The sequence below is a fragment of the Labeo rohita genome, chromosome 9, assembly GCF_022985175.1.
Source record: "Labeo rohita strain BAU-BD-2019 chromosome 9, IGBB_LRoh.1.0, whole genome shotgun sequence".
Taxonomy (NCBI): domain Eukaryota; kingdom Metazoa; phylum Chordata; class Actinopteri; order Cypriniformes; family Cyprinidae; genus Labeo; species Labeo rohita.
Window position 1 is genome coordinate 26,490,700 of NC_066877.1, and position 25,093 is coordinate 26,515,792.

At 35.5% G+C, this 25,093-nt stretch overlaps 1 protein-coding gene across 3 annotated transcripts in view; it reads right to left on the bottom strand.

Annotated features, from left to right (window-relative positions):
• The window catches only part of LOC127170958 (receptor tyrosine-protein kinase erbB-4), a 391,542-nt gene that overhangs the window by 44,942 nt on the left and 321,507 nt on the right, over positions 1–25,093 (bottom strand). For 2 of the 3 annotated variants that reach the window (XM_051119332.1, XM_051119330.1), the window contains 5 exons: positions 24,659–24,703; positions 19,455–19,587; positions 16,245–16,367; positions 14,555–14,653; positions 9,526–9,711 (listed from right to left, as the gene is read on the bottom strand). In XM_051119332.1, coding sequence (XP_050975289.1) covers positions 9,526–9,711; positions 14,555–14,653; positions 16,245–16,367; positions 19,455–19,587; positions 24,659–24,703 — 586 coding nt within the window. The remainder of the gene's footprint in view (positions 1–9,525; positions 9,712–14,554; positions 14,654–16,244; positions 16,368–19,454; positions 19,588–24,658; positions 24,704–25,093) is intronic. The other variant, XM_051119331.1, reaches the window with a different exon arrangement.

The following is a 25,093-nucleotide window of genomic DNA, read 5'->3' on the forward strand; positions in this document are numbered from 1 at the left end:
TGTAGGCTACTCACTAGGGTTTAGAACACACCAAAAACAAAACATAAACATCCTTCCTTTCTTCAACTCAATAAACGTTCATCTCTTTGGAAAGTTGCAGCTGTTTGCACGTCACACGCTCACAGAAATGACAGGGCAAACGACAGCACCATGTACCCTCTATTTCCCACCACAAACCACTGCCAGATCCACCAAGGTCAAAGCAATTAAAGCTGCTCTGTTAGATGGCAGTTTTGATATCCAGATAATTGAAAGCGAAGCCCCTGCTAAACTGTTGGTGCCCCTTTAACTTCATCTCTAACACTAGCGAGTCGCTCTAGTGTCTGCAGGTCTACTGAGCTGAGAAATCCTCCATGTTCCCTGAGACCTGTGCTGTCTTCCTCTCTCTTACCTGTTTAAAATTTCAGGAGACCCACATCGAAAAAGAACAAGATTGAGAAAGAGTGAAGAGGAAGGAGATGTGAGACGAATGACTGTGTGTGGGAGAATGACAAAATATATTTCATATGAATATTGGAAAAGATCTGTCTGGATGGCCTTTAAAGTAAATTGCTTTGCATGCGTTTGTTTGTCTTGGGTTGGCAGCACCCAGTGGATGCTTTAAAGGTTTAATTCAAACAGGAGAGATCTAGGTTCAGGTACGAGCCAAGTGGGCTGACATATCCACAATGTTAAATTACGGCTTTATTTAGCTAATTAGGTTACATTGTTCAGGAAAGGTGTAATTGCAAGACATCTTTAGATGTCTTACTCTATGGTCAATCTGAAGCTTATAATTAGCACGTTGGAAGCCAGACGATTGTCATCTCAACTTAAAACCATTGAATATCAAGCGTCTATTTAATTTCATCTATTGAAAATTCAATTGGCTTAACTTCAGACATGAAGAATGGGTTGATTCCAAGATTTCCTCTGATGAAATGAACCATGAAAGGATAAAAGGCATAATTGTTGCCTGTGACAGTATCAGTATGATTACTGAACTTAATAAGAACCCTGTAACCTGCAATGAAATTTTCTCTTCCTGACGGCAGAACTATGTCAAGTCTGTTTCACAGAGGAGGCAAGGGACTGGATGCAAAATATCTGACTTTAAATATCTGTATATATAGAGCCAGGGGTGTAAACTTTTGAACAGAATGAAGATTAAGACATTTTTCTTATTTTGCATAAATATCTTTTTTTTTTTTTTTTTTTTTTTTTTTTATTTAGTACTGCCCTTCAGAAGCTACAGAATATACTTGCATGTTTCTGAGAAGACGAAATAAGTTAAAATTACTCTGATCTTCAAATTCAAAAATTTTCACCCCTGTTCTTAATGCATTGTGTTTCCTTCTGGAGCATCAGTGAGCATTTGAAGCTTCTGTAAAGTTGCATAAGAGTTGTCCTTAGTGTGAAGAGATGGATCTCAAAATCATACAGTCATTGTTGGAAAGGGTTCAAATACACAAAAAACCCCCAAAAACAAAGAATTTCTGGGATCTGAAGGATTTTTCTGAAGAACAGCGGGCAGCTTAACTGTTCAGAACAAACAAGGGACTCATGAACAACTATTACTAAACAAAAAAACACAGCCGTGGATCATTCAGGTAACGACACAGTAAAAAAACAAAAAAGCTGCAAAATGTTAATTTACCAAAATAAGAAAGATCATACGGGGGGTGAAAACTTTTTAAATTTGAAGATCAGGGTAAATTTAACTTATTTTGTCTACTGGGGAACAAGTATCTTCTGGAGATTCTGAAGGGCAGTACTAATTGAAAAAATATGATATTCAAACGTACACATCTTCATTGTGTTCAAAAGTTTTCACCCCCGGCTCTTAATGCATCGTTTTTCCTTCTGGAGCATCAGTGAGCATTTGAACCTCCTGTAATAGTTGCATATGAGTCCCTCAGTTGTCGTCAGTGTAAAAAGATGGATCTCAAAATCATACAGTCATTGTTGGAAAGGGTTCAAATACACAAAAATGCTGAAAAACCAAAGAATTTCTGGGACCTGAAGGATTTTCCTGAAGAACAGCAGGCAATTTAACTGTTCAGGACAAACATGAATATGAATAACTATCACTAAACAAACAAACAAACAAACAAACAAAAAAACACACAGCTGTGGATCATTCAGGTAACAACACAGTATTAAGAATCAAACGTATGTAAACTTTTGAACTTCGTCATTTTTATAAATTCAACTATTATTTTCTGTTATTCTCTCTCTGTGGTAACGTCTTTTATGTGAAATATCTTATTCAGGTCAATACAAAATAATAATAAAAAAAACATGCATTTTGTTTCACCCTTGCCATTTTGGTAAAATAATGAAAATTTTGTAGATTCTGCAAGGTGTATGTAAACTGTATATATATCAGCCAAAGTGAGTCAAACTTGTAGATATGGAAAGACTACTTATAAAGTAAACAAATCAGACATCACTTTCAGTTACCAAAATTTTAACTTCTAATTACTTGAAACTACTGTAATGTGTGTTTGTCCCTTTGGGGCTTGCTGTAGGAAATACGCTTTGCTGAAAACTGACGGACAGTCGGCAGGGCCATTAACTCAGTACTCCCTGAAAGCCACAGACACACAAACCGGCTCTCTCTGATTCTCGAACGACTATGCAGATGAAGCTTTACATCTGAAAAATCAGTTCATGGGATGCAGGCTTAATGAGTGTGCAGGCATGTGTGAACATTTTGCTGTTTCATGCTGTGTGTCTGTTGTTTGCCTGTGCTGTCGCTTGTCGTGTGTCACAGTCTGTTTCCTTAACAATTACACCTCTAAGCTGCTTTCCTGAATGCCACTTAGAAAATACAGACTCTAGTGGTAAACATTCAAAACACAACAACCAAATGTGTAATTACTGCATGAATGTTATGGTACAGTGCCTCACAATTAGTATTTTGAGGGGAACTTCAGTCTTGCATGGCTGCAGATGGTTGTCAGCTCCACAATGTTAATTTGAAAGATGGTGCTGCTTTGTACCACTCGACAAGATCTTTACTTGAAGATGTCACCTGCTCACTAATAATTACTAAGCCATTCTGATATGGGCCATTCAGCAGAATTGGTCAAAGGTCAGAGATGGAAACATCTTGGAAAAAAAAATGTGTATGTATGCAAATTATATAACATCCAAGGTACACAATTTTAGTAACTGTACAGTTATTTCTCACATTGTATTTTCAGAAAGTTTGTCCTCTCTCCAAATTTGTCACTACCGAAACACAGTAATAATAATTTAATTAGAAGGGTTATATTGACCTATTAAGATTTTACTTACATCTAAATCGTAAATATAGATGTTTTTTTTGTTATTTTATTTAATTTTTTTTAGAGGTAAATACATAGCAAATAAATGTTTAACAATATTTCACGTGTAATTTATGAGATTTGTTGTATTTTTAATCCAATTTTACTTTGTAAAAGGCAAAAAGTTGATCATACTGATTTCAAAGTTAAGGATTCATTAGTTTGAATATAAATTAAACCAAAAACTAACATAACAAAATTAACATCTTAGTTGATAATTCAGCATACACTCTCAGAAAAAACGGCACAGTTCTGTCGCTGGGGCGGTACATTTTGGTACCTTACCTACCCCTAAACAGTACATATTAGTACCTTAAAGGTATATTTTAGTACTTTGAAAGTACACTGCCCTCCAAAAGTTTGGAACCACCCCTGGCAAAGTGTGGTTTTGGATGATATCAGCATAAATCCTTATCATTTTTTGGTGCAAATACATTAAAGTAACTTGACATTATCATTGAGGATCAGCAATTGTAATTTTCATTTTGATTATATAATATTGGCAATATATACATGTCAAAGTCAGACATGCCCCTTTTGCCAGCTGTGATGCCTGGTTACTGGTTTAAACTTGGCCCAGGTTTTTAAAAGATATTTGATAATAAATTGTAGCCGTCTCTCACAGATTCTGATCACACAGATTCTATTTCAGACATCTATGTGCAATTCATTAACAGAGCACGTGTGGAAGAAATTAAAAAGTGCAAATGCTGATTTAGTGCACCTCCAGCCAATCTCATCTCATAATAATCAACTCATCAAAATTATGTTCATGCCTGATTTCATCAATAATCAATTGCATAAAGAGTCCACTGACTCTCATTCTGCCATTAACATGTTGGGCACAGTTAGACAAACCATGTAAAATAGGCTTGTAGTCTTCTACAAGGACACTTCTTAAAACCACTTTTGTTTAATGTTTCTTCAGATCCTACTCTTGCACTTTATTTGATCTCTTTCTCTTCTCTCTTTTTTGTGCTACTTTACATTACCCTTTCCAGAAGAACAATCACTCTGTCAGGTTCCAGTAGACAATACTTTGCAGGGCTCAACAATAAACTTGGCCTGCTGACCCAGGGTCAGTGTAAGAGAGTTTCAGGCCAGCCTTTGGGTCAGTGCTATGTTCTCACAGAAAATCACAAATTGCAACTGTAACGTTTAGGTTTCTGTGATGTATTTTAAACTATTTTGTGGCAAATTTGTCTGATTTGACACCAGAATAATGATATCCATCTGGCTAACACTGTTGAGGTTTTGTCAAATGTGCAAAAACAGACTTAAAGTATCAATAACACTGTGTTGAAAACTACAAATGATTTTTGTCCATCATTATTATAGCCAACATTACAGTTGTGTTTGCAATAAATAAATAAATGCACAATAAGTGGTGTAAAGAAAACTAAACATTTAAGGAAAATAGAAAGTTTCTTGAATGAATGAAAATAGGTAATGCTATTCTTTTGTGGTGGGTCCAGAGAAAAAGTTTGCAGGGCAAGTAAAAATGTAAAGTACTGACCAGAATGGACATTGAAAAAAAAAACCAAGCCCTTAAGTTTGTAAGCACTTTTAGAGGCTTGCATTGTAAGTATTAAGAAGACTGTTTTGTACACTGCAAGAAGAAGGACACACATGTTAAAATATGTCCAAGTACAATTGTACTTGGACAATGGACAGTTCACCATTGTCTCCAACAACTGTGTCTATTCCTGTTATAAAACACAGAATCTCTCAAGTCTAGTGCTCAAAACTCTCCTGGTGAAAGACAGCATTTTCACTGTCTCTTTTCTTTGTTTATTTGACGGTTTTTCTTTTCCTCTGGCCTCATTAGATGAAGCCCCTCACAGCCAGGTGGCCTAAGACACACACAAGCAGGCACACACTCACAAACACTGTGCTTGAGTATGGGTTTATATGTCAGAGGAGCTGCATGAAGAGGGCATTGCAAAAACAACATGTTCTATGTCTGTAATAAGGTACTTGTAAATAATGTATATACCACGGTTTTGCTTCATCAATAATGTATGGACCAAAACAAAACATAAAAAAAATATTTTTTCTTTTCAAAATGAGTTGTGTATAGTGTGCACAGTAACTGGCCAACTTTGTGCAGTGGATTAAAATAAAAAGTATGAACAGTTTTAGAGATACTAAAGCCCTATTTTACTGATAAAGATTAACGGCATCAACAATCACAGCAACTGTTTGCAATGAGGCTTAATATACTGAATATGTCCAAAAAATTGGCTCACTAAAATATCCCTCTATATTTTTGTATAATGCACCAGTGAAAGGTCGATTTAAGGTATTATTCTGAAGCCAGCAATTTAACACTATGAGTATATGAGGTGACATTTCTAAAGCCTTGGCTCGTTTTACCCATTATCTTGAAAAGAACAGGGCAGACACAGTCTGATTTTACTCCCACATCGCAGCCCGCTCTTAGAAAGGCCTCTTATGAGGTGAGTCTAATACATAAATAATAACCTCCAATTGTATCACTTCAGGTTAACATTTCTCAAAAGTATTGCGCCTAAAATTTTTATTCTGTAAGGCTGATTTGGAAAGCCTGTGAAGTGGTCATGTGAGTACAGCAACAAAATGCCTGAATACCAACTAGCCTTCTAAAGCTACGATTTAAATGCATGAGATTCATCTAAACTGAATCGAACATTTAAATGTATGCAGCACTGCTTTTTCTCTATTCATCTGTACAATACAAAGCTACACTTACATCATTAGTGACTGACATGAACTTCTTTTAGTTAAAATGATTAAGTGAAAATATTTCAAAGTACTCTTTTTGCATGCTACATCACTATGCTAGTAGGTGGAGTGAGTCTGTTTGAATGAGTGAATCATTCATAATAGATTTGTTCAAAAACACTGATTCATTCAGGAGCCACACAAGTTTGAGTGAGTCACTGAATCATTCATTCAACTGATTTGTTCAAAAACACTGATTCATTCATGAGCCACACAATTTTATGAGTCACTGAGTTATTCATTCAACTGATTCATTTTAAAACAACGATTCATTCAGCAGCCACCCAAGTTTATCAGTGAGTCACTGAATCATTTAAACCGATTCGTTCAAAAACAATGATTCATTCAGCAGCCACCCAAGTTTATGAGTGAGTAACTGAACCATTCATTCAACCGATTTGTTCAAAAACACTGATTCATTCTGAGCCACCCAAGTTTTTGAGTGAGTCACTAAATCATTCATTCAACTTATTTGTTCAAAAACACTGATTCATTCAGAACCCACCCAAGTTTATGAGTGAGTCACTGAATCATTCATTCGAACGATTTGTTAAAAAAAAACACTGATTCATTCAGAAGCCACACAAGTTTATGAGTGAGTCACTGAATCATTCATTTAAACGATTTGTTTAAAAACACTGATTCATTCAGAAGCCACACAAGTTGATGAGTGAGTCACTGAATCACTCCTTCAACCGATTTGTTCAAAAACATTGATTCATTCATTTTGAGTCACTGGATCATTTAAACCGATTTGTTCAAAAACAATGATTCATTCAACAGCCACCCAAGTTCATGAGTGAGTAACTGAATCATTCATTCAGTTCATTTGTTCACAAACACTGATTCATTCAGGAGCCACACAAGTTTATGAATGAGTCCGATTTGTTCAAAAACACTGATTCATTCAGGAGCCATACAAGTTTTTGAGTGAGTCACAGAATCACTCATTCAACCGATTTGTTCAAAAACACTGATTTATTCAGGAGCTGCACAAGTTTAGAGTAAGTCACTGAATAATTCACTCAACCGATTTTTCCAAAACACTGATTCATTCAGAAGCCACCCAAGTTTATGAGTGAGTAACTGAACCATTCATTCAACCGATTTGTTCAAAAACACTGATTCATTCTGAGCCACCCAAGTTTTTGAGTGAGTCACTAAATCATTCATTCAACTTATTTGTTCAAAAACACTGATTCATTCAGAACCCACCCAAGTTTATGAGTGAGTCACTGAATCATTCATTCGAACGATTTGTTAAAAAAAAACACTGATTCATTCAGAAGCCACACAAGTTTATGAGTGAGTCACTGAATCATTCATTTAAACGATTTGTTTAAAAACACTGATTCATTCAGAAGCCACACAAGTTGATGAGTGAGTCACTGAATCACTCCTTCAACCGATTTGTTCAAAAACATTGATTCATTCATTTTGAGTCACTGGATCATTTAAACCGATTTGTTCAAAAACAATGATTCATTCAACAGCCACCCAAGTTCATGAGTGAGTAACTGAATCATTCATTCAGTTCATTTGTTCACAAACACTGATTCATTCAGGAGCCACACAAGTTTATGAATGAGTCCGATTTGTTCAAAAACACTGATTCATTCAGGAGCCATACAAGTTTTTGAGTGAGTCACTGAATCACTCATTCAACCGATTTGTTCAAAAACACTGATTTATTCAGGAGCTGCACAAGTTTAGAGTAAGTCACTGAATAATTCACTCAACTGATTTTTCCAAAACACTGATTCATTCAGAAGCTACACACGTTTATTGGTGAGTCAATGAATCATTCATTCAGCCAATTTGTTCACAAACACTGATTCATTTAGGAGCCACACAAGTTTATGAGTGAGTCCGATTTGTTCAAAAACACTGATTCATTCAGGAGCCACACAAGTTTTTGAGTGAGTCACTGAATCACTAATTCAACCAATTTGTTCAAAAACACTGATTTATTCAGGAGCTGCACAAGTTAAGACTAAGTCACTGAATAATTAATTCAACCGATTTTTCCAAAACACTGATTCATTCAGACGCTACACACGTTTTTGAGTGAGTCACTGAATCACTCATTCAACCGACTTGTTCAAAAATACTGATTCATTCGGGAGCCACACAAGTTTTTGAGTGAGTCACTGAATCATTCATTCAAGTGTTTCATTTAGAAACACTTGATTTATTTGTGCCTTGGCTTTTTCATTCTGAATTATTTCTGTTGGCAGAGCAAAAATAGACAAGGTAACTGGCAATACTAAGTTATAACTTCTTAATGCAATATTACACTTGCAATTGTGCTGAAATGTATGGGTATGCTCACCTACAGCCTGTATATACTATATACAAAGTAAAAATTAAATGATTCAATGAAATGAAAATTAAATAAAAAGTCAAATCAGTTTTCAGACTATTGTTCAAAATTTAGGGGGCAGTTTTTTTTTAAGAACTTTAACACTTTCATTGAGCAAGGACATTTTAAATTGATCAAAAGTGACAGTACACAGTACTGTCTTCTATTCATTTATTATAGTTTCTACAACAAGTCTTGGTCACCATAAGAGACTTGTTTCTAAAATATAAAAAAAAACATCTTACAGAGCCCAAACTTTTAAAATATAGTGCATGTATACTTCCTTTTATCACTGTCTTTGTAAAATCATCAAATACAATTCAGACTGTGAATACTTTTAAAGTTTTAAAGTACATCAGTTCATACTGCAGTCATTGCATTAACTGTCATGTCAGCTACCACCTGCTGTGATGCAACTCCTGTATAACTGCATTCAAGAGCCGTTTTTTCTTCCCTTTTAAGAATGTTTTGTAAACAATCACTCCTGAAATAGCTGCTTTGTTACTGTTCTGTTAAATCATTGTTTTTCAAACCCCCCACACAGAGCTGATATACTGTACAGTTCTGCATCTCAAAGGTGTCAGAAGTTTTCCTCTCGAGTGACACAAAGCAAAGCTCACAGTTACAACGTGGAGCTCAGATCAGACAGAGCGTGCGTGTGCGCGGCTTATCTATCCCAGCAGCCTTTGAGGTGCTGCTGCTCTGAGATCATTCACATGCACTCCTAGTCTGGGAAAAACAGAGAGGAGGAAATATGACCACCGTTGGTGTGGGAGGAAGATAAACAGAGCGGTACAGACAGCAGACGGGGTGGGGGTCCAAAATCAAAGAAATATGGCAAAACGATGCTCGCTGCATGACTGGGAGGATTGAGTGAACATCTGAACAGTTTTTTAATGCAAGTTCAAACAGCAGACAAACAAACACATCTTAACACTTTTACTTTAAACATGCAGCAAGTCATTTCTTTCTAATTTCTTTTCACATCTAATGAAATTAGTAGTCCTTTTAATAAAACACGAGCCATATCAAAGGCAAAAAGATTAGATACATACTGTAAGAGTGGTCTTCATGGTCTTTAAGTCTTACCTTGGCGATCTGAACACACCAGTTGAGCAGTAATTGGGAGCCGATGTTATCTTTGTGCTCGTGCACGTAGTCCAGCAGACAGCCGTGGGGCATGAGCTGAGTGACCAGCTGAATGGTAGGGCTTAGACACACACCCAATAACCTCACCAAGTGAGGATGTTCCATGCTGGCCATGATCAGAGCCTCCTGGAGGGAACAAAAAATGAGCTCAGAGCACAAGAAACTATAACCGATTTTACAGAACGTAAATAAAACACCTGAAGCTTGGTAAGTACAGAAAACGTTCAAAAAAATACAGGGTAGACCAGGGCTAAAGGCGCCCCGGGGTAAAAGGCACCTTTGATATTATTTTCCTCTAACCCACTAGATGGCAGAAAAATGTGGCGTACCATTTTCAAAAACATCTGCTTTTCAAGAGACACATGCAAATTTGCCTGATCTCTGACGCGACTGCAGGCAGCAGATCAAAGTCAATTCTGTGCTTGCTTGATCTAAAATTTGGTGTTTTTGAAATTTTGCAGATTTAATTAGCAAATGAGAATCGATAATTAAGATAATTAAAGCAGCAGTTTTTAAATAACGAAAGAACATGTAAAAGTATGGTATTTGGGGTAAAAGGCGCCCCTGCTGTTGGGGCTAAAAGGCACAATAATTAACATGATAATTAACAGATGTCTGACTTTTTTCCATTTGTTGACATGACATTGTCAGATTCAGATGGTAAACATCATATATTATGTTGGGTGTTCATCTTAGAGATAATCACCATGTTTAGAATAAAACCATCATATTTAAAAACATGAAATAATCATATCATATAATAAAATATCTTTTGTTGTTACTACTGTAAATCTATATTTAATTACTATGGGATCTCATTCAGTGCTTTCAGAATCTTTACATTTTAAAATGACTTTGTGTAATTTAAAATATGTTTTATATTAACATATTTTAATGACAGTGTATTTTTTGAACAAAAACTAATATTTTATTGATCAAAATAAGCAGAAAAAGTAGAAAAATCGCTAAAGTGCTAAACTTAGACATTATTTAAAAAAAAAACAACATTATTTTAGCTAAAGTATTTGTATCAATACTGCATGCTTTTTACCCTACGCTGGTGAGCCCTTTACCCTGTGTATGAGGTAAAAAGGCCCCCCTTGCCACCTCATACATTTATAAGATTTTTAAACAAAATAAATGACTTGTATGATTTATTTTCACACAAAATCTGTTGCTCCATAAATGTTCAATACAAATGTATATATTTTTCTGCAATCATCCACTTTGGGCGCAGTGAAAAGCACATCTTAGGGTGTGCCTTTAGCACCATTGTACCCTATATACTTTTGAAAGTCTATATATATAATATATTTTAAACTGTAATTTATTCCTGCGATGGAACAGCTCAATGTGCAGCTGCCGTTACTGTAGTCATTAGTGCTAGATGATTCTTCAGAAATGATTCTAATATGCTGATTTGGTGCTTAAGAAACATTAGTTATAGCATTAGTTCACCCAAAAATAAAAATTCTGTCATTAGTTACTCACCCTCATTTCGTTCCAAACCCATCTTTGGAACACAAATAAAGATATTTTTGATGAAATTCGAGAGCTTTCTGACCCTGCATAGACAGCAATGAAACTAACACGTTCAATGCCCAAAAAGATAGTAAGGACATCGATAAAACAGTCCATGTGACATCAGTGGTTCAACCATAATTTTATAAAACTACGAGAATACTTTGCATCAAGGTACTTTCTGAACCTTGGAAGAGAAGAAATTGTTGCACACAAAAAATTATTCTTCATAAAATTATGGTTGAACCACTGATGTCACATGGACTATTTTAATGATGTCCTTATTACCTTTTTGGGCCTTAAACGTATCAGTTGCATTGCTGTCAATGCAGGGTCAGAAAGATTTCATTAAAAATATCTTAATTTGTTTCTCGAAGATGAATTACGGGTTTGTAACAACATGAGGGTAAGTAATTAATGACAGAATTTTCATTTTTGCGTGAACTATCCCTTTAATATTACCTGCGTTGAATACAGTTGTGCTGCTTAGAACTCCACTTTCAGAACAACAATTTACAAAAAATGTACTCACCCCCTTATCATCCAAAATGTTCATGTCTTTCTGTCTTCAGTCGTGGAAAAATTATGGTTTTTGAGGAAAGCATTTCAGGATTTTTCTCCATATAATGGACTTCATTGGTGCCCCGATTTTGAACTTCCAAAATGTAGTTTAAATGCAGCTTCAAAGGGCTCTAAACCCAGCCGAGGAAGAAGGGTCTGATCTAGCGAAACGATCTGCCATTTTTCTTGGAAAATAAAAATTTGTTTACTTTTTAAGCACAAAATCTCGTGTAGCACAGGCTCCAGGATACGCGTTCACGACACTACATACTATTGAATCACGTCAAAAAGTCACGTGGAACGTAGGTGGAACTACAAACCCAGTGTTTACAAAGCAAACCTGCAAAGACTAACAAAGTGCAAATAAGTCAAATGCTGTTTACAAACAAAAAGGTACAACGATGTCAGATGTCAGTTTTTCACCATACTCTAACTTTTTGAGCCGGAGTACACAGACGATGAACTTAGATGTGATTCGTAGTGTTGTGGACGCACATCCCAGAGCCTGTGCTACACAAGCTTTTGTGCTTAAAAATTTGTTTACTTTTTAAGCACAAAGACTCGTGTAGCACACTTACTTGCACTTCCTTAGTTTTTGCGTGTTCGCTTTGTAAACACTGGGTCTGTAGTTCCGCGTGACCTTTCAACGATGATTTAATAGTTCGTAGTGTTGTGGACGCGCATCCCAGAGCCTGTGCTACACCAGCTTTTGTGCTAAAAAAGTATACAAATTTTTATTTTCCAAAAAAAAATGACAGATCGTTTCGCTAGATAAGACCCTTCTTCCTCGGATCATTTAGAGCCCTTTGAAGCCGCATTTAAACTACATTTTGGAAGTTCAAAATTGGGGCACCAATAAACTCCATTAAATGGAGAAAAATCTTGAAATGTTTTCCTCAAAAACCATAATTTCTTCACGAATTAAGACAGAAAGACATGAACATCTTGGATGACAAGGGGGTGAGTAAATTATTTGTAAATTGTTGTTCTGGAAGTGGAGTTCTCCTTTAACATTTTTGTGGTAAAACCTTGATGCATTTTTCCCCATTATTTGATAAATAAAATGAAAGAAAAGCATTTATTTCAAAAAGTAATTTTTTGTCTTTCCTGTCACTTTTGGTCAATTTAGCCCTTTAACTGTCACTCCCATTTTTGAAACACAGACTTAAAAATGCACTTTTTAGACTTACATTTTTATAATTCATGAATAAAAACATTTTGTAATATGATTTTGATGTACATTTTCCATGGTAATGCAATGTCTGATTTTAAAATGCCTTTCAAAGGATGAACTTTGAGATTTTAAGTTTTGAACTGATATATAATTGCTTAGGATTTCTAAAATGTGATAGGGAAAAAGGCAACAAAGAAAGTCTTTTCTGACAAAGGTCAGAACTCATGTTATGATGTAGATATTTTTAAGTTGAACTCTTGACATATATTAATCTATTAATTTTCCTACATAATTTGTAACACTAAAATACGGTAAAATATCTATGAAGGAGTCTTTGACCTTTCCAACGGGATGGTGACAGTTAAAGGGTTTATGCATTGTTGCTGAATAAAAGTGTCTTATATTTACCAAATGACAGGATGCTTCAATTTCAATTTTCAAAAGTGCACACGTCTTACATTTACAAACAGATTCAGTACAGACAATTTATCACAGATTGGTTCTGAAACACTTCATGCATGTAGAAACACACACACACACACCCATGACGTCCCACTGAGATTCATCTGTGAAACAGCCCCATAGTTATAGTCTGCAAAATGAGTGTAGAATTTATTCGCTTTGTTTAACGACACTTGCATAAGCTGGAGAATCTACAACGTAGCCTTACTACCCATAAATCACTAACAATGCATACGTACAATGATCGTCTATGATATTCTGAAAGAGTCCTAAGCCTATTTCAGTTACTTTCAGCACAGAAATTAGAAATGTGTGTGCAGCATCGCACTAAACGAGAGCACATTTACGATGCTAATTCCAGTTTATATCCAACATATTTAACCTGTGGTCCAAACAATAGATGGCACAGGGCATAAAAGTATCAGGGACTAAGAAAACACAGAACGTAAAAAATACATATAATTTCCACAAACAGCTAAGGGGATAATTCAGAAATAATATCCAAACCTCAGGCCATAAGGTTATATTACTGCAATAAAAGATGCCTCTGCCATTAATATGATTTCAGGCCTTGGAGGGATCCTCTTACGTTTGTTTGAACATTTAAAAAACTAAAACAGTATGTAACACACATCCTACATCCACAAACACACACACAAACCCATTATCTGAGCACTACATAAAATTACACACTTGACAGTTATATAATGAGCATTCATGCTCCTGCTATTCTCCAGCTGCTGAGATGATTGCGTACGCGCACGTTGCTCGCCCAATCAACAGCGGGGGTCAGCGTCTACATGTCTGATCTGCTTTCACATGCTTGTGCGGTTTGCGCGCAGTATGAGTGGATCTGTTCATCTGCAAACCCCTAAGAATATTCTGCCCATTAACATTGATGAATTGTGGGAAATACCTTACATGGGGGAGTCATGGAGAGAGCACTCTCAATACATGTACATATGCACAGATATCTCACTCAAGACAAACACATGCCGTCGAAACGGAGCCGCATCTACATGTAAGTGAGCAAACGTGAACATGTAGGCAAAAGTAACCTGTTTTAGATTGCACTCATCATGGGTGCGAAAGGCCTTTGGTAAGTGTTTCATAGTCCTTGCATCATCTAAGTGGATAGGCCAATTTGAGGTTTACATGCATTTTTCCTTTTGAACTAGCAAAGAGCTGAATATTCGCTTAGTGGAATTACACAAACTACAGCTGCAAGCCTTGCAACTGGGTGACACTTACATCCATGAACTCTACATTAGCTTTGGGGCCCGTTGCCTCGTTCAAGATCTTTATGGCAACGGGAATCTTCACAGTCTCGCCCTCAGGTACCCAGATGCCCTGGAATTACAAAAAGATATTTCTTAGTGCGAACCGGGTAGAAATGCATCTTGTTATTTTTGAAGAAAATGTGAATGTTCATGCAAAATTCACACAAAACTAACTAATGCAAAACTCACTAGGTTGTTGTTATGGTTTTCTGCCATGTTCTTACCACATTGCTAAGGTGTTTTTGGTGGTTTTTAGGTAATTTCAGCTGGTTGCAAGGTGGACTAAAAAAGCCTACCTTCAAATATCTCCTTCAAAGTGAGTCTGTTGGATATTTTCACGTTTTTGATTTGAACTATGCTGCAGATCAAAAGTTTTGTGTTGGTCAATTTTTTAATGTTTTTTGAAAAAAGTCTCTCACCAAGGCTGAATTTCTCAGGGTTATTATTTTTTCAGGTTTACTAAAACTGAATTACTACTAAAACCATTAAAAGACATTTTTGTTACTTGGGGAAAAAGTAACACAAAAGTTAACACAAATAAATAAATAAATTTGAGCTATGTGCCAAGGCACCATCACTCATTCTAATTTCGTTTTATGTACTAAAATAACTAAAACTGAAAATAACTAAATAAATAAACTAAAAACTACACAACAAATAACAAAAACAGACAACAAAACTACTACAATTTTAACCAAAAATAAAATTAAAAAGAAAAATATGCAAATAAAAACGGATTTAAATATTAATAACAAAAAAAAAAAAACCTCACTAACACTGGCTTTTATTTGATAGATACATTAATATTGTGAAATATTATTACATAGAAATGACCTAAAACTGAAAATAAATAAATAAATAAATAAATAAAACAAAAAACTACACAATAAATAAAAACAGACAACAAAACTACAATTAAAAAAAAAAAAAAAACTAAAATTAAAATATATAAAATATAAAAATAAAAACTGATTAAAATATTAATTTAAAAAAACCCTCATTAACACTGGCTTTTATTTGATAGATGCACTAATAATGTGAAATAGTATTACACAAAAAATTTACTAAAACTGAAAATAAATGAATAAATAAATAAATAAAATAAAACAAAAAACTACACAATAAATAACAAAAACAGACAACAAAACTACTACAATTTTAACTAAAAATAAAATTAAAAAGAAAAATATACAAATAAAAATGGATTAAAATTTTAATAAACAAAACTCACTAACACTGGCTTTTATTTGATAGATACACCAATAATGTGAAATATTATTACATAAAAAAATTACTAAAACTGAAAATAAATAAATAGAACAAAAAACTACACAATAAATAACAAAAACAGACAACAAAACTCCTACAATTTTAACTAAAAATATAAAAATAAAAACGGATTCAAATACTAATAAAAAAAAACTCACTAACACCTGCTTTAATTTGATAGATACACTAATATTGTGAAATATTACTGAACATGTCAGTGACTGCAGGGTCAGAAAGCTCTCGGATTTCAACAAAAATATCTTAATTTGTGTACCAAAGATGAACAAAGGTCTTACGGGTTTGGAACGACAACAGGGTGAGTAATTAACGACAGAATTGCCATTTTTGAGTGAACTATGTATTTAAGTTCCCTTCCTCTCTGATGTCATTACCTTGTAAACTGTACCAAAGGCCCCGGCTCCCAGGATCTTCACCCGTTTCAACTCGGTCTCTTTCAGAATGCGCAGCTGTGCTTGGTTCGGGGCCGCACCGCTGGGCGTCAGAGGCTCCACCAACTGAGACACACAAAGCAAGGGAGACGCCGTCAGAGATGCTACAATCAATCTGGACAATCAATGAACGTTCGGCCTTAACTCAAATAAATTGAAGAGCATAGACCATAGTGTATGATTTCCCTGTAATTTATTGTCTTTCTGTGCCATTATGTGGCGCATATCAGAGTTTGGTAGTTCAATCAATGCATAAAAACCCCTGGTGATAAGAGAACTATTGAAATGCGACGAGAGAGAGGGGGACAGAGATAAGAGGGAAAAGCAACGAGAGAAGATACAGGAAAGAAAGACAGAAAGAGAGAAGGTTAACCTGATAAAAATATGAACGGAGAGAGTGTGTAGGAGAGAGATTGGGAAGCGTAAGAGAGAATGAGAGATCGAGTGAGAGCGTAAATCAGCCGTTCTATCGACCCTTTGTGGCGTCCCTCGGCTCATCACATCCGCCTGATTAAAAAACAATAGCGCTTCTTCATTTAAATGGAATTGTAAATCAGGAGCCTGGACACAGAAGGCGGAGGAGAGCTAGGGGAGGGACGAGCTGTGATCCGGGGAGCTGTCCGCTGCAGGCGGTGCTGAAACACAGACCAGGAGCTGTCCGTGGTGCTGAAACCTTGGCGGCACTGTAGTGCTCCAAAGCAATATGAATTTATAGTGATGGGAGCACCCCATTCTGGTGAAAATGGAGATATGGGAATGTTCATGTGGTATTGGCATATATAATGATGTCCATTTTCACACACATGTGCTTTCTTATGTGGCATGCGTGGGCTTGCTCCAGATCACTTTGTGGAGTGTCTGAGGAGAGTGTTATACTCTCCATTCAAAGCCTGAGGCCATACGGATATATGCATGCATGAAGAGGAGGGGTCAGAACCTTCGGGCACAGGAACGCGGGATCCTTGCGCAACCTGCACTCTTATGAACCCTCCACCCACACTGTGATATGAAAAATAAACCATGATATTAGAAGGATGGATAGAACGGGAATGAATATGTGAAAAGGGAAGACAGTATGCATTAAGAAGGGGGAAAAAACAAGCCATGAGAGAGGCCATTATCACACTAACAAGGACATGATTTTTCATTAATGTTTAACATATAAAATCAATCTAAAAACGCTCCAAAGAGATGTAATTATCCTGATATGAAAAAAAAAATGATATTAAGGATGGACAGACAGAAAAAGGCAAATGAGAAGGAAAGACAGTAAGCATTAAAAGGAAAAAATAAGCCATAAGTGAGGCCATCAGCACACTAGCTAAGACAAGATTTTTCATTAATGTTTATTTAATTAACACATACAATCACTTTAGAAAAGGTCCAAGTAAAGGCTATTATCCTCGGCACTGGAATAAAATGTTCATAGGTTCATGTAGTAATCAAAAGCAGCTTGAATGAGGTTTTAATTGTCCAAAGAACTTGTTGTTCAGTTATTGAAATCATAGTTAATTGCCATTTTCCATAAATAGGTTACAAAAGATGGCTTGAAAGAGAATTTCTTTTAACTAAATGTTGGTGGAAGGAAGTAGTTAACCTTCATAAAATGATGATGAACAAGCTCAGGAGGTCAAACTGAATATTACATGAACTAGTTTCTATTTTATTTTCTACGAGGTTTGCAATTTTTGCAAATTTGCTGTCAAAATTTGGAACATTAAAATATAGTTTAATACCTTAATTTGTGAATTTTGCTATTTTGTCATTTAAAATGATATAAAAAATATTTTAAAATAAATATTAAGCTTTTGATAATTGCATACAAATAACAATATCAATTAACAGGTCTTTGAACAAAAACATGGGGTACCTCTAAAGCTTTAAAATGCTTTAAAAGCTTCAAAAATTTTAAGGTTCATAATATTGTTTTGGGAATATTCTACAAATTCACATGCATAAAAAGTCAAACAATGCTTTTGTTTTCTCAAAATATGCATAATATCACCTCATTTTCCAGTGATTCTCAAACGAATCGTTCGAAGCAGTTCAAAGATTCAGTCTCTCTAAACCCCTCCTTTCTGTGAGCCTACTCTGCCCTGACTGGTAAGATGGCCCAGTCTTGTTGTGATCATTCTACTACGTACAGTGCATGTCAGAAAAGATGCGCACGTTGTCATAATTTCATATTTTGAACTCTTGATTACAAATATAAGCATCTATTATTTATCATATTTACAGGTTATGATTCAGTGGAGCCAGCTGGTCCAATAAACTGGGTACTGAGCCATCTTTCAAGAGCAAGCGCCTCGTGAATCCTGCTTTGAACTCGCTAAGATTCGAGAAGCAGACGTCAGCAAAATGACGTATTCGAGGGCAGGTCAAATTGTTCGCACCCGACCAATGTAGAACACAGGTGAGCATTATGCAAATGTGTTATGCCGTAACGTGTAGCCATAACGGAAGTGGGATTCAAATTACTAATGGCTCACTCAGGCTGTTCAGAGTCAATTCTTTCTTTTGGGAGACAATATCGTGCACTTTCAGCTTTACAACTTTGCAGATTGTTTGCATTCACATGCAGCTACAATACCCTAGCAAAATAGGGGTACATAAAACGTAAAACAAAGTCTACCACATTCATGGAACCAACTGCATAATAACACACTAAATCCTACTTTAATATGTTTTTTATTCTATTTATTTATTTTTGGATAACTTCATGTGTTAACCAAAAAAAAAAAAAAAAACGAAAAAATCTGATTATGAACTGCAAACATGGAGGGAGGCTCATAAACTGCCTTGTGTAAAACAAACAGAATACAATGACTAACCCAGCACAGATTGCTTTCTCAACTTATGAAACTCTAAATTTAATCAGGAAATGACCTGACTCATCTTCTCTTGCTGGTGGGTACTTCCTCTCAAAGGAACCATCTTAAGAGACATACAGAGTGCCATGGGTCACCATCGCTTCTCTGGTTTCTTGTTCTGTCTCTGATTTGCTCTCATTTTCCTTCGGGTTTTCAGGCCCCATGGAATTGGCTGAGAGAATAGTCTTTAGGATGTTTTCTGTCTGTTTTCTGAATCCAAGCTTGAACAACAAAAAAACAGGAAAAAAAAAAAAACAGGAAAAGAAGATGGACTGTGTCTAACCTCAGTCTCCAAGAAGCGTCTCAAGGCTCTCTTCTTCTTGATGCTCTTCCTCCTCACTGATATAGCAACACTCAGGCCGACGATGATCACCACAAACAACCCCCCAATAACCCCAGCCGCAATGAGGGGAGTCCTGAGGGAAACATAAGGGAGAAAACAAACATTAGCCATGTGCAATAACAATAAAGTACTAGGTAATTGGTCTCATAACACACAAACCAGTGCTTCCTAACTGGTTCTGCTTCATGACCAAGATATGTGAACATCAGACTTTCTTAAAATAAAAGTTGGCATAAAAAAATTAAAACATCTAATTATTTATTTAATCATTTACACTATTAGTCAAAAGTATGGGATACATAATACTGTCTGCTATGCTCACCAAGGCAAAATATCTAGTAAAAACAGTAATACTGTGAAATATTATTGCAATTTAAAAGAACAAAATAATTACAGCCTTGGTGAGCATAAGAAACTTATTTCTAAATAAATAACGACCTGTGCTGTATATTTAATTATTTATTCATTTACTAAATTGAACACTTTCAGAAAACCTCAGCAGGCGTATCTTTACAGTTGAGAGACACTGACATACTACAGCAGAACAAAAGAGCAGAACAGATCAGTAGAGAAAGCCATCAGAGATGGGGGCTGAGAATTGCCAATATCCCATAAATGAGCAGGAACCGGAACAAAGCCTACTCTCAGACGGAAAGGAGATATTTGGTTGGATGTATCTGCAAAAAGCCTTTCCGACTGCTGTCATCTTGCATCAGCCTTCTCTGGGCTGTACTTTGAGCTTTCAGTTTGAATCTCTATCTAAAAGTGTTCCCTTAGCATTAATGAAAGGCCTAATTCAGTTAGCACAGAAGACAGTAGCACTAAATCAGCACCGACTGCATACAATATACAGCTTACGCTGTCCTATTAAAGGCCTTTCATTAAGACCCAACTCTTCGCACTGCCAATCTTACTATCTAATTGTTTCTGCACCTCTTCATCCTTATTGATAACATCACATGGATAAAAAGTAGAGCTGCCATCAGAAAGGCAGGACAAATAAATTAAGGTCTTTTTTTAGTTTATCAGGGGAAAATAAATAAATGCTCAAAGAATGTGCCATTTTATAAACATGCATCAGATGGAAATCTCTGGCATCTCAAAACTAGATCCAGCACTGCATGTTTAAAATAGCATATAAAACGCAAAATAACTTTTTATTGCATGCATTGCATATTTAGGATTGGCTAAAAAAGTGCAGACTGGCCTCATGACATTTTTTTTGCTGTTTACAGAGTAATGATTTCTCAGGGCTCATATTTCAGTGATATCTCACTGTTTTTTTTTTAATTCAATAAAACAAATCACTTACAGCACATTTAATATCTTATTTACAGCAGGCTGGCAGCAAGCCTTGACTTAAAATGCATCCTGAAACGCTTGTGTTTTGCTCTATTCTGTTGTGCTTGTCCAGATGCTATCTGTGTGTATAGCTCTATACGAAAGGGTTTAGTGCCTTTGTGTTTGGTCTTTCTTCCTGTGTAAATTTGGAACTGTATGTTTGTGGAATGGAAATGAAATCCCACCCAATAAGGCGAGGACAGTGAAGCATTGCCCAGGCATGACGAGCGAAAGACTGCTAGATTATCTCTGGGCGAGATGAGAATCTCTCCCGTTAATTCGATATTGATCTGCAGTCACAATACAAAGCTTATGAGCCACGGACACCACAGCCGAGTGCATACCATCACCCTCCGAAGCCTGTGTGAGTGTATAGATCCCACATGCGTGAGGGAGCTTCTCTCGCACTGACAATGAGCAGGCAATTATGTTGATGCTGCATTGCTGTCAGCACGTAGCGTGGCACTGCCGTATATTGCAGGGGAAGGAGGACAGGATGTCTGACATCTTGTTTTATGTAACCTGCCATGTCTTTTCCAAATGTGCAAGAGAGAGTCTGGAGAGAAACACTTAGAATACACATTACAGAGAGCTTAAGATGGGATTTTTGAAGGTCTGGTGGTGATTCTAATGCCACAGACAAGACAAGACATAACCCACTCATCCCATATTATATATGTGGAAACCTTTTTGTGATAGTATTATATTAGCAAGAAGAAAAATAATAATACATACATAATTTAACAACCTAACATAATATTTAAATTTAATAATATTATATAATATATAAATAATATATGCACTACTGTTCAAAACTGGGGTGTTAATGAGGAATTTTCTTTTTTCTTTTTAATAAATTTAAATAATATTTCTGAATGATAATGTGACACTGAAGATTGGAGTAATGACTGCTGAAAATTCAGCTTTGCCTTCACAGGAGTAAAATACATTTTAAAATACATAAAACATCTATTTGAAATTGCAATATTATTTCACAATATTACTGTATTTTTATAAAAAAAAATGTTGACTTGGCCAACATAAGAACTTTGAACGATAGTGAATGATGACTATTTTTTGTGACCGTATATGTAGCCTAATGACTCAATGTTTTATATGAAATATGTATACATTTAAAATGTTAAATATACTTACAGTGTACATTGCCTCTCAAAAGTAGAAGTTGTTGTTTGTTTTGTTCATCAAGGCTGTATTTATTTGATCAAAAATCCAGAAAAATCTATAATATTGTGAAATATTATTTCAATGTAAAATAACCATTTTCTATGTGTCTTCTTTTGAAATGTATTTTATTCATGTAGTGCAAAGCTGAATTTTCAGCATCATTACTCCAGTCTTCAGTGTCACATGATCCTATAGAAATCATTCTAATATTCTGATTTATTATCAATGTTGAAAACAATTGTGCTGCTTAATATTTTGTTGGAACCTGTATTATGTTTCTTTAATAAATGTAAAAAAAGTTAAACAGAACAGCATTTATTTAAAATAGAAATCTTTTGTAACAATATAAAATATCATTTAAAAGTTTGTGGTCAGTAAATGTTTTTTCTTTCTTTTTGAAAGAAATTAATACTTTTATTCACCAAGGATGTGACGAAAAGAGATAGCAAAGACTTATACTGCTAGAAAAGATTTTTATTTTGAATGAGTGTTATACTTTTTACCTTTTTATTTATCAAAGAATCCTGAAAAAAAAATAAGCAGCACAACTGTTTCCAACATTGATAATAAAAATAATAAATCAGGATATTAGAATGATTTCTGAAGGATCATGTGACACCGAAGACTGGAATAATGATCATCACAGGAATAAATTATATTTTAAAATATATTAAAATAATAATAAAAAAACATTCTGTTAAACTGTAATAATATTTTTCACAATAAATATTTTTTCTGTATTTTTGATAAAGTAAATGCAGCCTTGATGAGCATAAGAGGCTTATTTAAAAACTTTAAAATCATACTGATCCCAAACTTTTGAACCACAGCGTATATACAAATATTATTAAATGGTCACTCATGCTTTTTTTTTGTAAAAACATCATCTTTTTCTGAATCTACAGGCTGTTGAGGCCTCTCACCTCATCCACACTAGAGATGTTCAATTCTCTCCTGAGCTTGTTTGGTCTCCAAGGATAGCATGTGTTTTATCAGGATTACTCCCTGTAGCCTTTACTTTGATAGTCTGTCCAAACAACCAGCACACACTCTTGTTCTATAATACACTATTAGGGCAGGACAGAACTATGTATGTGTGTGAAAGAGAAAGCACACAGTCTTGATATAAAGCCTAGTTCACATTACAGCTCATTCTAGGCACAAAAAAACATCATTAGAAGCACTTAATGAAGAACCTTTAAACAAGTGGACATCAACCTGTGCACCCTGTCTCCAAGCATCTAAAGAGAGACAATCAGACTGAAGCTTGTGAGAAGTTTTTGCCCTAGTTGTTTTCAATATGCAGCCAGTGATCCCGTGAACTGCCTGTGTTTGTGACGTCCAAGGCCGAGACAAATGAATTCTAGCTTCGGCTTCCCTGCCCTGGCAGGACTGTGTGTAACATAATGGCAGATCTGAAACAGCAAACGCATTTGCTCTGAGCAGTTAATGGTATTTTGTTCCAGCTCTCCCACGAGAGCAAAAGAAAGTGATATCAATTTATCAAATATGCCATGAAGCAAATGTGCATGCACACACACACGCGCAGGCCTCTCAGCAGCACATTAATCACAGAACTGTGGCCTGGTCATTATATAACTTTCCTTTTCTCCATCTCACGTTCTTGTGTTAAAGCAGAGCTGTATGTTGAAAGGCAGCTGGCGTTAAAACAGTGAGCCATGTGTGTGTTAATGATGTCATCAGCACAAGAATGAACCAATCAGATGCAGCTGGGTTTGACAAACCGAGAGCTTTGTACTGTATGCAAGCAGTGGAGAGTGAATTTCAATGTACAATGGGAAACAACTAGTGAAAATGTCTCTATTTTCTGAGTTTTTAAATTCAATTAAATTGTAGAATAACATATATTGTATAAATGAATTAATATATTGTACTATAACTGAATCAAAACTTGATCAAAATCACAAATTAGCTTTTTTTTAGTGAGTGACCTAATAATTAAAATAAAAAAACTAAACATTAAATTAGCTATTAAATATTAAAATTATTCTTTCTACATGAGTGCTTTTCTTTAGAGCTTAAAAAAAAAAAAAAACCCTGAGATTTTTAATGTAGTCTTGCAGCTGAATTACCACTATGACATAACTCAAAGTGTGTGTGTGTGTGTGTGTGTGTAGAAGTGTGTGGTGTCAAGGATCTCCAGACACAGTGATTTTCTATTGATGCCAGTGTGACTAGAATCAAGTGCTGGACATTGGGCAGAACACCAAAATAGATGCCATGAATAAATGATGGCTTAAGGGAGGCCGAGCGAGACAGAAAATAAAGATGAGAGAGAAACTGGTGCCAGAATTCTGACCTTGCAAACCTTCTGACAGTGGAAGTCACTGTGTGTGTGTGTGTGTGTATGTGTGTGAAAGCAGTGCTGCTACAGGACATCTTGCTGTTCGAGTTTGGACTTGTAGTAGGTACAATAAAAATGATATATTAAAAATGTGTGTTGTTGGATTCGCAGGTGATCCTAGTTTGAGTCCAAACTCAAGGTCCTTTCCCGGTCCTGCACTGCTCTCTACACTTCCATTGTTTCTTGTCTGTTCTTATATTGTCCTGTCCATTAAAGGTGAAAAACACCCAAATATATATTAAAATGTGTGTACCTGTCCATCATGCCAATGCAGTCTTGCAGACGAGGTCCTGTGCATCTGAAACGATAAAGAATATGAATTAACATAAAACAAAGTAAACATAAAGAGAGCTACACACACATATTATACATTATATATTGGTATTCCAGTGTGTGTGTGTGTGTGTGTGTCATTATGGGGACATTAGGCATAATGATGGTTATATTGTATAAACTGTATTTTCTATCCCCTTACCCTAACCCTACCTCTAAACCACAAAACTTTCTGCATGTTTAGATTTTCAAAACACTTCATTCTCTATGATTTATAAGCTTGTTTTTTCATTGGGACCTAAAAAATGTACTTGACTGTTACATTTACTGGTATTACTGTACTTTGGATAGTAAATAGTGAATACCAGTACACACACACACAATTATTTGTGACCATGGACCACAAAACCATAAG